The sequence below is a fragment of the Eulemur rufifrons genome, chromosome 24 (assembly GCF_041146395.1).
Source record: "Eulemur rufifrons isolate Redbay chromosome 24, OSU_ERuf_1, whole genome shotgun sequence".
NCBI classification, from domain to species: domain Eukaryota; kingdom Metazoa; phylum Chordata; class Mammalia; order Primates; family Lemuridae; genus Eulemur; species Eulemur rufifrons.
In genome coordinates this window covers 3,201,428-3,215,298 of record NC_091006.1, presented here as the reverse complement: position 1 = coordinate 3,215,298, position 13,871 = coordinate 3,201,428, and the positions used below count along the sequence as shown (strand labels likewise).

The 13,871-nt window shown below is 48.0% G+C and overlaps 1 protein-coding gene and 2 non-coding genes across 3 annotated transcripts in view; all 3 read right to left on the bottom strand.

Annotated features, from left to right (window-relative positions):
- Nucleotides 1–5,111: 5,111 nt before the first annotated feature.
- Nucleotides 5,112–5,293, bottom strand: LOC138375220 (U2 spliceosomal RNA). The gene has a single exon (XR_011231470.1). It is a non-coding gene; the product is annotated as a U2 spliceosomal RNA (small nuclear RNA).
- Nucleotides 5,294–7,663: 2,370 nt separating this feature from the next.
- Nucleotides 7,664–7,737, bottom strand: TRNAT-AGU (transfer RNA threonine (anticodon AGU)). Its single transcript has one exon. It is a non-coding gene; the product is annotated as a tRNA-Thr (tRNA).
- A 1,429-nt stretch (nt 7,738–9,166) lies between these two features.
- WDR88 (WD repeat domain 88) overlaps nt 9,167–13,871 on the bottom strand; it is a 28,276-nt gene continuing 23,571 nt past the window's right edge. The window contains exons 10-11 of the mRNA XM_069457501.1: nt 10,619–10,711; nt 9,167–9,537 (exon numbers count right to left, since the gene is read on the bottom strand). Of these exons, the coding sequence (XP_069313602.1) occupies nt 9,370–9,537; nt 10,619–10,711 (261 nt within the window). The 3' untranslated portion in view covers nt 9,167–9,369. The remainder of the gene's footprint in view (nt 9,538–10,618; nt 10,712–13,871) is intronic.

Genomic DNA, 13,871 nt, shown 5'->3' with positions numbered 1-13,871 from the left:
GGGCATATTTTTCAATAGAACGCACACGTTTTAAAATCCTTCCTTTAGCAGAAGGTTTCCAGGATATTTTATGTTTTCAATTAGTGAATCATTAGCATCACAGCAGCTGAAACATCCAGTGCCAAGGAGCTTAAAAGTGTCCTTCCAGCTCTTAAATCTAAAATAACAAAGGGGAAAAGCAAGTTTTCTGGCACTGGAAGTACAGATTTACATTCCTGCAGGCAGCTGAAGCCAAGCTCAGCTTACCGTTGTCCCTGGCACAGAGTGAACTGTGTACAGACAGGAGGTCACCAAGATCCCTGGAGTGGCTTTCTTCTTCCACACTCGAATCTCCATACTGTCAACAAAGGACGTTGTGCAAAACACAAGAGAGTAATGGTTCCCCCCCAGACAATAAGCATCAGAAATGTCAATCCCAAAAGTTCGTTCAACTATTTATTTAAATAACATTCTGTGCTACTTAGAAAACCAAGAGATTAATGTTCTTTTTGTTTTTATCTGTTTTTTAATTTCTATAACTAAAGAGGAAAAAGCAACACTAGCTACTGTAATTTTGTCAGCAAGAGCCAAAGTCTATATTAATTCAGCCCAAAGTGTGGCCACAGGCAGCCATGAAGTAGTCAAGTTTGGGAGAAGGAGGGAACCTGGTTGCACCCAGAATCATTGTGAACTCAGGGTGCCCAGTGTAGTTGTGACAATAATGACAGCAGCAACAATAGTAGCAGTAGCAGCTCTAAGGGAATTGTAACAACTTCAAGGCAACAAGTTCATGTTCTGCTACTGGGAGGTTAAAAATTGCAAATCATCATTCCCATCGTCCTTGTCAATATTTCATCTATCTCAGCCCCCAATTCAGAGGATCTCAGGCAAATCTTGGTGTCATCCTGACAACATCCTTGTCACAACTGTCCTTTGAGCATCTTCTCCATGCAAGATTCTTACGTGTAGTAAGTCAAGGCCAATTTCCCTCATTTCATGAAAGACAAAAGCTAGGGGCAGTGTGGCATGACTCAGCCACAGTGGCCCACCACTTAGACTGAAGGGGAGGAAGCCAATGGAGGGAAAGAAAAAACTCTCCTCTCCAGAGAAAATGTAAATTGCCCAAGGAAGGAGAGATGCTTAAGCACTGGAATGCTTTCAGCTGCAAGTAACAGAAACCCAACTCAGCTTTTGCTGAGAGGACTCTGGCCTGGGTGTGTCATGCAGCTCAGAACAGGAATGCAGGGAGACACTTGGGGGCAAACCAGTGTGGTTTGGGTCTCTCATCCTTGACCCTGTTCCTGTGCCCAACCTGTCCTCCTCCCCAGAACCTTCTGTGTCCTCCAACCAGATGGCAGAAAACATGGCACCCACCACCACCACCATCACTCACAGCACCTACGTATACAGCACCTGGTCTCGCACATTACAAACCAACGACCAAAATTCCACTTTCTGTGGAAAGGCTCTGATTGGCCTCGCCTGGGCTGGTGCCCTTCTGTGTGGGCCCATCCTGGGTCAGGTGTCCAGCTGTGGTCAAGGACTGGGGTTGTCTGGTTTTGAAGCCCTGGGAATTGGCATCCAGCAGGAGCCATCCCAGGCATTCTTTCAGTGTGTCCTGTAACTTGCCGTGGAACTTCTGAATTGGAAGGTTTTGGTGCCAACGTAAATTTTCAATTCGTTTGGGTAAGCACCTAGGAGTGAGATTGCTGGGTTGTATATTAAGTGTATGCTTAACTTTGTAAGAATCTACCAAAGCTCACTCAAGAAGAAATAGATAATGTGAGTAGTGCTATATCTTTTAAGGAAATTGAACTTGTAATTAAAACCTTTTTCAACAAAGAAAGCTTCATGCCTAGATGGTTTCATTGGTGAATTCTACCAAACAACTAAGGAAGAAATCACACCAATTTGACACAATCTTTTCAGAAAAACAAAACAGGAGTGAACACTTTCCACCTCATTTTATGAGGCCAGAATTAGCCTGAGACCAAAACCAAAGACTTTGTAAGAAAAGAACATTACAGACCAATATGCCACGTGAACATAGATGCAAAATTCCTCAACAAAATATTAGAATATTTAGGGCTGAGTGTGGTGGCTCAGGCCTGTAATCCCAGCACTATGGGAGCTGAGGCAGGAGGATTGCTTGAGCTCAGGAGTTCGAGACCAGCCTGAGCAAGAGCGAGACTCCATCTCTACAAAAAATACAAAAATTAGCTGGGTGTCATGGTATGCGCCTGTAGTCCCAGCTACTCAGGAGGCTGAGGCAGGAGGCTCATTTGAGCCCAGGAGCTGAGGTTGCAGTGAACTATGATGGCATCACTGCACTCTAGCCCCAGCAACAAAGTGAGACCCTGTCTCAAAAAATAAAAAAAATAAAAATAATAAAAGCAAACAGGCTTCTGTTGGAGCATCAGTTGGCCTCCAGAACGCTCCTCTCTTGGTTCAAAGGGCAGTGGCAGGGCATCCAGGGGCACGGTCAGTAAGGAGCCCACACGTGAAGGCCGGAAGCCCATCCACGCTCATTCCCACCCCTGCCCCTCGCTCCCCGTCTTCATGCCCCGCTGGCCTCAGTTTGCCCATCCTACACCATCCAAATTCGTGTTTCCAGCCCCCAGAGCACATAGTAAATTGTCTCACACCAAATAGACATTTCATGTTTGCTGAATTTACATTTTGCTGAATTTTTTGGATTAGAGTGTAATCTAATTAAGTTGAAGAAAGAACATTTGGTGTGAAACGATGTTTTTGTTTTCACATTAGTTAACCTATTAAATTAAATAATAGAATCTTATGAATATCATTTGTACAAACACATTCACCATTACTTTTTTTTTTTTTTTGAGACAGAGTCTCACTCTGTTGCCCAGGCTAGAGTGAGTGCCGTGGCGTCAGCCTAGCTCACAGCAACCTCAAACTCCTGGGCTCAAGCGATCCTCCTGCCTCAGCCTCCCGAGTAGCTGGGACTACAGGCATGCACCACCATGCCCGGCTAATTTTTTTTTTATACATATATTTTTAGCTGTCCATATAATTTCTTTCTATTTTTAGTAGAGATGGGGTCTCGCTCTTGCTCAGGCTGGTCTCGAACTCCTGAGCTCAAACGATCCGCCCACCTCGGCCTCCCAGAGTGCTAGGATTACAGGCGTGAGCCACCGCACCCGGCCCACCATTACATTTTGATTTATATAAATCACGCCAGTTGGACAGCGGTGGGGCAAGGGAAATCGATAAATGATTTTCTCTCTGTCAACTGAGAACCCAGCTCCATGGAGACCACACTGTCAGCCTTCCCCGGCCACGAGGAGGCTCTTCCGGGAGGCTGTGGGGTGGGGGGGCAGGTTGTTCCCTGAGGCTGAGGCCACCTCCCCAGACAGTCATTAAATGTGAAACTCTCCCTAGAAGCAGCCAATGGGGTGTCCATATCTCCACCCTCCGGGCCCAGATAAACCCGCCTCTGTCTGGAACCCATCAGGCAGGAATTGCACGGGACATGAAACAGAGGAGATGGACAGCCACAGCCCTGCCATTGGAGGCCCACCCTGCTGTGAGGGCATGGACCATGGGCAAGAACGAGTTAAATCCACGTGCAGCTGGGGGACAGGCGGGGGTGAGGATCTGAATTGTCTGCATGACTTTTATTGTTAATATCTTTATTGAGATTAACTTTCATCCCATGAAATGCATAGATCTGTTTTTTTGTTGGTTTTTTGTTTGTTTTGTTTTGCTTTGTTTTTTGAGACAGAGTCTCACTCTGTCACCCAGGCTAGAGTGCCGTGGCGTCAGCCTAGTTCACAGCAACCTCAAACTCCTGGGCTCAAACGATCCTCCTGCCTCAGCCTCCCGAGTAGCTGGGACTATAGGCACATGCCACCACACCCGGCTAATTTTTCTATTTCTAGTAGAGACAGGGCCTTGCTCTTGCTCAGGCTGGTCTCGAACTCCTGACCTCAAGCCATCCTCCTGCCTCAGCCTCCCAGAGTGCTAGGATTACAGGCCTGAGCCACCACGCCCGGCCACGCATAGATCTCAAGCATACAATTTAATGAGTTTTGGTAAATACACACCCACACCCCTACCAAGATAGAGAGCATTTCCATCACCCCCAAAAGTTCTTTTGTGCCCCTTTTCAAGAAGCCAGACTGTCTGCCACACAGGGAACCATTGATCTGCTGTCACCATAAATTAAGTTTTATATAAATGGAATCATGAATCGTGTAGTGTGTCACTCCACACAATGTGAGATTCCATCCGTGTTGGTGTATCGGTATTTCAGTCCTTTTTGCTGCTGTATAGTGGTCCACTACCTGGACATACCACAATTTCTTCATCTCCGTGGATACCTGGGCTGTTCCTAGTCTTTGCTGTTGTATTTACAGCGTCTGTGAAGTCTTCCTATGGAAATTGTTTTCATTTCTTTGGGGAAATACTGAAGAATGTGATTGTCGATAACCTGGCTTTTCAAATTCTGATAAAGTATTTTCACTGCCCTGCTAAACCCGGGATCCTTCCTCAACTGAAAATTATTTTGTCGCTTATACATCTTCCAGATACCTTTTTCTGGTTTGTAACTTGTCTTTTTTTTTCCCTTTAAGATCAAAGTTATTATTCAATATCCCAATTTGCACAACTCAGAATCTGCCAAAAAATCAAACAAACTGTTGGCAGTGATGAGAGTCAGGTAAGAAGGACTCTTTAAAGAGCCACTTTTAGACATCAAAGGCATTCCTACACACGACAATGTGCAGTGACAGAAATAATAGGAAAAGGATTCCATTCGCCATAGCTACAAATAAATCCAGCAAGAAATATATAAGACCTAGATTAAGAACACTGTAAACTTGATCAGAGGACTTAAAAGATGACTTGAATCAATGAAAAGATAAAAGACACCGTAACAAAGTTAAAACGCAAATGACAGACTGAGAGATAACACTGATCACATCTATAAAAGGCAAAGGACTCTCATTTAATAAAATTCCACCTACAAATCAGTAGGGGAAACAACACAGGCTGGGTGTGGAGGTTCACACCTGTAATCCGAGCACTGTGGGAGGCTCAGGCAGGAGGATTCAACTTATGATTATTATGACGGTTCGACTTTGCAACGGTGCAGAAGCCATGCGCAGTCAGTAGAAATCGTACTTGGAGCGCTCACAGTGCAATACCAATTGATATGCGGAGTGGGTGGAGCAAGACTTTGTTCCGTCTCCCTGCTCCAAATATCCATTTAATATTGTCCTCGGATGGAGGACATAGCAGATATTAAACTGCTATGAACAGACACTCAGCCCAAAGGCTGAGAAGCAGTTCAGCCATTCTGTTTTTCACTTTTGCTATAGTATTCAATAAACTACATAAGATATTTAACATTTCATGATTCAACATGCTTTTCTTCAGCTGACCCTCCCTAAGATCCAGACACACACACCCAGCCAACATCCCTCCTTGGCCACCTAACACAAAAATGCTCAAAACTGACCCTAAATACCTCAGGCTAGGCGTAAATATGAACCAGAAATAAAACAGCCTCCACGATGACTTGAGCCCAGTTCCCCAGTAAATTCATCCCTGGATTCAGTTAAATGCTCCTATTAGAACTGCAAAGCCTCAAGTATCCCTACAAGTTTTCCTTGGCAATGTCAACAAAAAACAACCAAGCTGCAAAGGGCAAGAATGGACCAGAAAACATGAGAAAAAACAAACAATAAACTAGACCCAGAGGAAATGCAGAGAGAGGAACTGCTTCTGGGGCGGGTGAATCTGACGGTGTGGAGCACGGCCTCATGCCATGACTGCAGTTTCTGTCCTTCTGGGTTTGACATATGTGAACCTCTGGGGAATTATTTTTAAAACTCCAATGCTTCCCCCCACGCCACCCTGCAAAGACGCAGTTGCAATTTCTCTGAAGTAGGCCCCCACATGCAAATGTGTTCTCAAGCCCCGATTTGCAACCACAGCTCAGGCCTTTGTGTCCCACCCCTCTCCTGGCCCCTGAACTGGGCAGAGTTCCATTTGCTCTTCCCCTCACCTGGAGTTCTCATGCCGTCATCCGACTGACTGTCACAGTGGCTGGACTCAGTCCTGCACTCTTCCCCTTCGGGCCTCACCTGACCTCACTAAGCCCCAGTCTTCCATCTGTAAAACAGAGGGTGACAACCCAAAATAAGTGACTGAGGCAAAGACCTCAATCAATAGAGGCTTTTTAAGCCAAAGTGGAGGACACTCCAGGAAAAACACAAACCACAGACAAATATTAACATGCGGTTGTTTTTCTCAAGTGGGATTTGGGAATTCAGGTTCTAGAGGGGACAGGGCACACAGAAAGAAGCAAAGAGGAAGGTGGGGTGGGCAGGGAGACTAAATGGTTACATTCTTGTGAGACCCGGGAATCTATATGTCACATAAAATAAGGCGGATGTTAGAAGAGAACAGGGGAGTGAAGGAGGCACGCGTCATGCAGATGTCCCGGGTACGGGGAAGAACGTCTGATGCTGTCCTGTCTCTGGTCTGCACCTGGGAAGACAAACCTGTGACTGAGCAGGTATAAGGAGGTGGACTTTGGCTACCCGCCTGAGCCTTGAGCCAAGGCTTAAGTCTGCTTACAATGCTGAACAAAAGCTTCGAAAATGGTCAACACCTGGGTTCCACAGACGGTAATTCTTTAACTGGACATAGCAACCACTGCAGCAGGGGGTGCGACAGCCCCAAAGCCGGCGCAGAGAGGTTACTGCCCACAGGAAGCCCAAAGTTGACAGCTCAGAGACCTTTGGCCTCATTTTAGTGCCAACAATCGTGCCCCAGCGTGGGGATTTAACACGCTAACGAAACGTGCCATGTATGAAGAAGCATGACTGCCAGATGGGCAGCTGCCAGCAAAACCCGGCCTCTAGTGTGTGCTCTCAGTGCCAGCATCAGACTTTCTCTCGCTGTCCCTTAGAAGTCCCCCAGCCCTTTGTTGGGGAAAAAAGCCTGTCTGGTTGCCCCTGAGCCGGCACTCTCTTTTGTTCCAGCAAGCCCACTCCCCTCCCCCCCTGAAGCCTGGCCTGTAGGAGTTCCTCTCTGGGTCTCCTGCCAATGTCTATTGACTGGGGAGCGAGGACCCTGAGGTCAGTAGCATAATGATCCTTAGTGCGCAATGAGCAGGAGCCAGACAGCCTGCAGACCCGAAGCTACAAGCCGCAGGTCCTTGTTCAGGGGAGGCCAGCAAGGATTTCCTCCTGAATGATCTGTGAGGACAGTCCTTGCAGACGCCAGGACAGGCCTTTCCCCTTCCCCAGGGGTCTGGCCCATGCAGGATAGTAACCGACGTTCATTGGGAAGAGGGTGCTGCAAAAAAGCCTCCTCTTTTGCAAAAAGGGTTAGGAGGAAGGTCCTGAGATTTTTATTTTCCTTTACGACGGAGAAGGGGAAATCAGCTGAGCTGGGCCTGGCGACCACGGGGACTCCGCACCTTCGTGGGGCCACCCGGGTGGCCGCCTCGCCAGCAAAGCGGGGCCGTGTCGCCCAGGCCCCGGTCGGTGACGCCCACCAGCGCCCCGCCGAAGCCCCGCCCAGTAGGGGCCCGGCTAAAACGACCTCTCAGGGTCCCTCTCATACCCCTAAAATGAGGGGGAGCCGCGCAGGGACGCAGAGCGGAAGACGACAGGGGCAAAATGGAAAGAGCTTGAACGCTCGGTTGAGGCACCGCTGGGATTCGAACCCAGGATCTCCTGTTTACTAGACAGGCGCTTTAACCAACTAAGCCACGGCGCCTCCCGCACACGCACAGCGCGGATCTCCTCCCATCACCGTTGGCGCATCGGCCGCGCGCATGCGCACAGGCCCCGCTCGCCGCGGGCACACACGTGACGCTGGGCCGGGTTCACGGGCACCGCGGAGTTGGGGGTGCGGCGCGGGGACTGGAGCTCGGCAGGCGCGTGCCGCGCAGGGCCCGGGAAGGCCGGCCCGGGTCGGAGGGTGGTGTCTCCGAAGGGGATCCGGGACACCCGCACTCTAGGGGACGCGCGCGCAGCGTCCGGGCCTTCTGCCCGCCGGAAGTGGGAGGGTCCCCCGGCCCCCGCGTGTCGGTCGGGGCGTCCCTGGGTCCCACAAGACAGTTCGGAGACAGTGCCCCCGGAGCAGGGCCAGGCCCTCCCGGCCCGAGCTCTCACCTTCCTACCTGGGTCTCCTCCCTCAAGCACCCCAGCTCCCGTGTCCCAGCACGGCCAACCTGCCCACCCAGCGCGCTCCCAGTGGGAGTCCCTCCCGCAGAAACTTAAGTCTGCAAAAGTGCATGCACGAGGGTTCGCCCGGGCATTACCTGCAATGCCACCCCAAGTGCCCATCAGTGGGCAGTGGGCGTCTGCAGTCTAGGTGACTCCAGCCCTGGATACAGCTAGGCTTGCCCCTGTGCGGGAGGGAGGGAGGCCACGAGCAAGAGGGCGCCTCTGCAAGGGGACCCCAGTTGACGGGAGGGCGTCGGTGGAGCTTTGGCATGTTCATGCATCACTCACATAGATAAACGGATAAATACTGAACGGCCAGCTTGAGTGTGAGCAGTCAACGGGGCTGTGACCGAGGACGGCACCAAATGTGGGACCTGCCCCACCTCCTATGTGCGCAGTGACTGGATGCCAGACATCGGCACTGTGTAAATCAGTCCTGCAGTTAAGTTAGCAAAATGGACCAAGGGGAATATTAATGACATTTGACGAAAAGTATGTGAGCCACACATACCAAGTGGAAAAGGGGGCCCTTCGTGTTAACTGAAAACTTCCTGAGTTGATTTATGCTGCACCATGTGCCGTGGCAGCAGGAAGGGGGCTGCACGTAGGCGTGGGCAAGCTGGAAACGGAGAAGTCTAGGGCAGGGAGCATGAGACATCCCATCCCGGAAATGCCACCATCACCCCCTTGCCTAGCCAGACCTTCGAGAGCATTGGCCTGGGAGGCAATGCCTTGTTCACAACGGGGCCCCACACATCTTCGTACTCATCTGACAAACCCTTCCTCAAGAACTGCGGGTGCCAGCCCCCAAGCGTCACCGTACAGGGCAACTCCAGACTCCAGAACGTGTGTCCATAGCATGTTCCAAAAATGACACAGGACACACACCAGGACATAAACCTAGAAATGGCAATATTGCTTCTAGAATTCACACGGACACTTGTTTTCCAAAGGAATCTAGATTTATTTTTCAGGAAAGCTAAGAATAAATTGTTTGCTCCACGAGGGTGCTGCGGAGCTGCGGCGGTGGCCCTGCGGTGAGAGCCCAGCCCGGGCTTGGCCCTGCCGGTCTGACAGGCTCACTCAGCTGGGAGGGGCCCAAGAGAAAGGTCCCTGCGAAGCCCCGAAACCTACATGACAGGTAGCCTGTGTTCAAGTCACCCAAAGGGCCCTGTGGCCGTCAGTCATCATTGCTCCCTGTTGGTGACGAAGTCTCCTTTTCTGATGATGATGATGAACACCCTTCGGGCAAGTCCTTTGCGTCTCTCCGGCAGAACACACATTTGTTGAATATTTCAGAAGAGGTGTCACTCTCAGAGATGGAGAAAGGCCTGTCGCATCCTTCACACTGACACAAAATATTTCAAAAGAGCAGAAAGGAGGTGCTGGTCAGAGGGGATCGGGCAGGAAGTGAGAATCTCCCTTTGGCCCAGCTACCTGGGCTGGGCCACGGTAAGAGCCCCCCTCTCTGCAGCTACTAAGCCTGCAAAGGTGGAAATTGCAAAATTGCAGGCCACAGAGAGAGAATGAGCCAGCTGCAAGAGCCATGAGGGCCAGCTGGCCACAAAGACAAGGCCCATGTGGGGCCCACCCCTCACCTCCCTGTCCTGCAGTGCTGCTTTCAAACTAGCCATTCCCAGAAGCAGTGGCCCCCAGCCGGGCCTTCTGAGAGGAGACAAGTCTTGCGAGTCCAGGATTCCTAGGGAAGGGGGACTCAAGAGGGCCCAGCATACGCTCCTCAGCCTCTCTGAGCAGCAGCCAGGCGTGTGCTCAGAGAGGCCCCAGCAGGGACAGCCTCTGCGGCCTGCACCGGCTGGGCCTGGTGAGGCAGAAGATGAGCCACCAAGTTCCTGCACTAGAGAAACACGGGTGCCTGGGCCTCTTGCAAGGGACATGGGGCACCAGCCCGGCCGGGGCTCCACAGCTGGAGGGTAGGAGGCTCACCCAGTGTCCAGCTGTGCACCTGGCCCTTCCTCCACGGACAGTGCTCCCTCAGGCCCCACGTCCTCCACTCCCCTCACCCCTCAGACACTCAGGCTTGCTCCTGCCTCAGGGCCTCCGCACTGGCTGTTCCCTTTGCTGGCAAATTCTTCCCCTCAATGTCCACAGCTTACCCCCTCCAAGTCGGCACAAATGTCACCCTCTCCAGGAGACCTATCCTGATCATCCTTTAAAACACTACAACCCCCCCCCCACTGCCATTCCCCTTTCCTGGTACTTTTCTCCAAATTACTCATCACCACTTAACTCAACACACATTTTTCTGTGTCTTTGCTCTTTTAGAATTCTAGCTCCCCCGGGGCAAACACTTGGTCTGTTTGTTCACGGCTGTATCCCTAGCTGCCCATTAAGTGTTTGTCCAAAGAATATATTAATTTGTAGAGGGATCTAATAAGGCTTCACCGGGCTTAATTTTACCCAATACCAACCTGTTTCAGCTTTAAGCCCATGGCCTTTTTGCTCTCTATCACCGCAGGAATTTGGTCAATTTCTTCAATATTCCATAGTCTCATGGTCCTATCCTGGAACAAGGTAAACAGGAAACCAGCAGTCACAAAACAGGCTGTGGTACGTCCATTCACTGGCATACCATTCAACGATAAAAAGGAATGAGCTGTCAAGCCACGCAAAGGCATGGAGGAACCTTAAATGCATAGTGTTAAGCGAGAGAAGCCAATCTGCAAAGGCTGCAGACTGTAATCCCAACCACATGACATTCTGGAAAAGGCAAAACTTAAACACAGTAGAGAGATCAGTGGTTGCCAGGGGTTCTAGGGATGAGTGGGTGGAACACAGGGGATTTTTAAGGAGGTGGAACTGTTCTATATGCTACTGTGGTGGCTCATGCGTGACATGCATTTGGCAAAGCACATGGAACTGTGCAACAGGAAGAGTGAAACCATGTCACCTCTGGACTTTAGTTAGTAATAACAGTAATTCCATAAAGGAATGCAGTCTTGCTGGCACTTTGATTTTAGCCTACTAGGACCCTGTCGGACTTCTGTCCTACAGAACTGTAACATATTAAATTTGTGTTGTTTAAACATGAGCAGTCTGTGGCAATTTATTACAGAAGCACTAAAAACTAACACACTGAGCGATGCTACGTTTCCTGATTCAGCCGTGGCAACCAATGTCCTGTGAGGGGAAATGAAAGGGGAATTTGGGGTAACACGTATTGGCACCTTGCAGTGTAGAGCTGTCAGATTTTACCAACAATCAGGCTTTCTACAGTGTATCAAGTGATTCGTCAAACCATGGCAACAAAATAAATGTCCCCTCAGCTCTTAGATACTTTGATTCCAAAGCTCGAGTTTCAAATCATCTTCTGAGTTTCTATAAAGATATTAATAAAACTGCAGAAAACAAAAGCATGTTGGTATTTATTTAAATACAAACTAGACTTAGCTCATCTACCTACGTATTCAGTAGACAGTGCAAATGTAAATTTTGGCAAATTCCATTCATTCTATAAACTTCTGACTAAAGTAAATGCTAAATGGCCTTGTACATACCTTGTACACGTGTGATTTGCTTACCTGTGATGTCGAATCTATCACAATACAAGTTTTTGACCACTTTTCACCTTCCCCAAAACGTAGAGAAGCACTTGATGAGATTTTTGATTATAGAAACGGAAGGAGATATCTTCCTTAAACATGTGCCTACAAGGTGGCTATTATCGTCTCTGGCCACAGAAAAGATGTTAAAATGTTGGCCTGCCATAAAATTACATTTTTTTAAGTCTAGGACAAGAAGAATGTCCCCTAAATTTAAAATACACTACAGATGAGAATAGAGGAAAAGATGAGAATAACACAGAAATGTATATACTGTTTATTTAAAACTGTTTGATGATCTTTGAAGAGGCCAAAAAAGGATGAAGTGATTGCATCAGTAGGTTGTGACGAAAATCACATACTGAAAAAATTATTCATTCTTTGGAAATAAGACTTCTTCAGTACTCAAAAAACAAACAAAAAAAAATCACCAAAAAAAGGGCAGCCGATTTAAACAGTACATTCTCAGTTTCTTTACTAAAACTATAACTTATTTGGAATCCGACTTCAATATCACAAGTTACTTTTTTAGAGACTGGGTCTTACTCTTTCACCCAGGCTGGAGTGCAGTGGTGTGATTATAGCTCACTACAGCCTTGAACTCTTGGGCTCAAGCAATCCTCCTGCTTCATTCTCCCAAGTAGATAGAACTACAGGCACTCGCCAGCACATCAAGCTAATTTTTTTATTTTATTTTTTTATAGAGATGGGGTCTCACTATGTTGCCCAGACTAGTCTTGAACTCCTGGCCTCAAGCAATCCCCTTGCTCGGCCTCCCAAAGTGCTAGGGTTACAGGCATGGGCCACCATGCCCAACCTAATATCACATGTTTTTATTACCTCTGTGATTTAATGCCTTTTTCCCTGGGGAAAAAAAAAGAGATTTAACTTATAATGACATCCAATGTGCTCCAGAGTGTTTAAAAGAGTTGGATATTTTAGATACATATAGCCTCTATCATCAATTTATAGCGGCAAAGAACCTGACTGACAAATACCTGGTCTATTAAACAAGCTGTGGATTTGGTACATTTGGACATTTTTGGAGCACTGGAAACTAAGTTCTACAAGTCTAAGAACCTAGTGAGTCAAATCTTCAGTATCCCAGGCTTGGATGTGTTTGAGGAGCGGGTAATTAGTTTGATGTTATCACACTGGGCTGACGCCAGGAATCAGTATGATGTAGACTCGGTAAGAACTGAGATGCAAGTCACAGTGACCTTCACGTTTGCCAGTATTCAGTTTTACCACTTCATAAAAGAAGGACGTCCTAAAGGCTGCAGGCATTTCAGGCAAGTATTATTTGAAACAGAAAAGTAAAAATATATTATGGGACATAAAGAAACATGTCATTGTTTATTTTTTTATTGGGGTATAATATTTATCATTCGAACCATTTCTAAGTATACAATTCAGTGACATTAAATACATTCACAATCTTGTGTCACCATCATTACTGTCTATACCCAAAACTTTTCCCTTATCCCCAAGAAAAATTCCATCACCAACTAAACAATAACTTTCCCTCTCCCGTCCTCCCCAGCCCCGGCAACCACCATTCTACCTTCTGTGTCTATGAGTTTCACTACTCTAGATACCTCTTAGAAGGGGGGTCACACAATATCTGTCCTTTGTCCTTTTGCAACTGGTTTATGTCACTTAGCATAATGTCCTCAGGGTTCATCCATGGTGTAACATATGTCAGAATTTCCTCCTTTTATGGCTGAATAATATTCCATTGTATGTACATACCACATTTTATTTATCCATTGATGGACACCTGGGTTGCTTCCACCTTTTGGCTATCGTGAATAACGCTGCTGTGAACAGTGTGTGTAAGGATCTGCTCGAGTCCCTGCCTTCAGTTCTTTTGGGTCCAAACTCAGCAGTGGAATTGCTGGGTCAGATGGTGGTTCTGTTTACCCTTTTGAGAAACTGCCAAACCACTTCCCACAGCAGCTGCACTGGTTTACAGTTCCATCAGCAATGCACAAGGGTTCCCATTTCTTCACATCCTTGCCAACAGTTGTTACTTTCCATGTTTTTTTGGAACCTGCCCTCCTAGTAGGTATGAGGTGATATTTCACTGCTTTTGATTTGCATTTCTCTAATGACTTAGGAT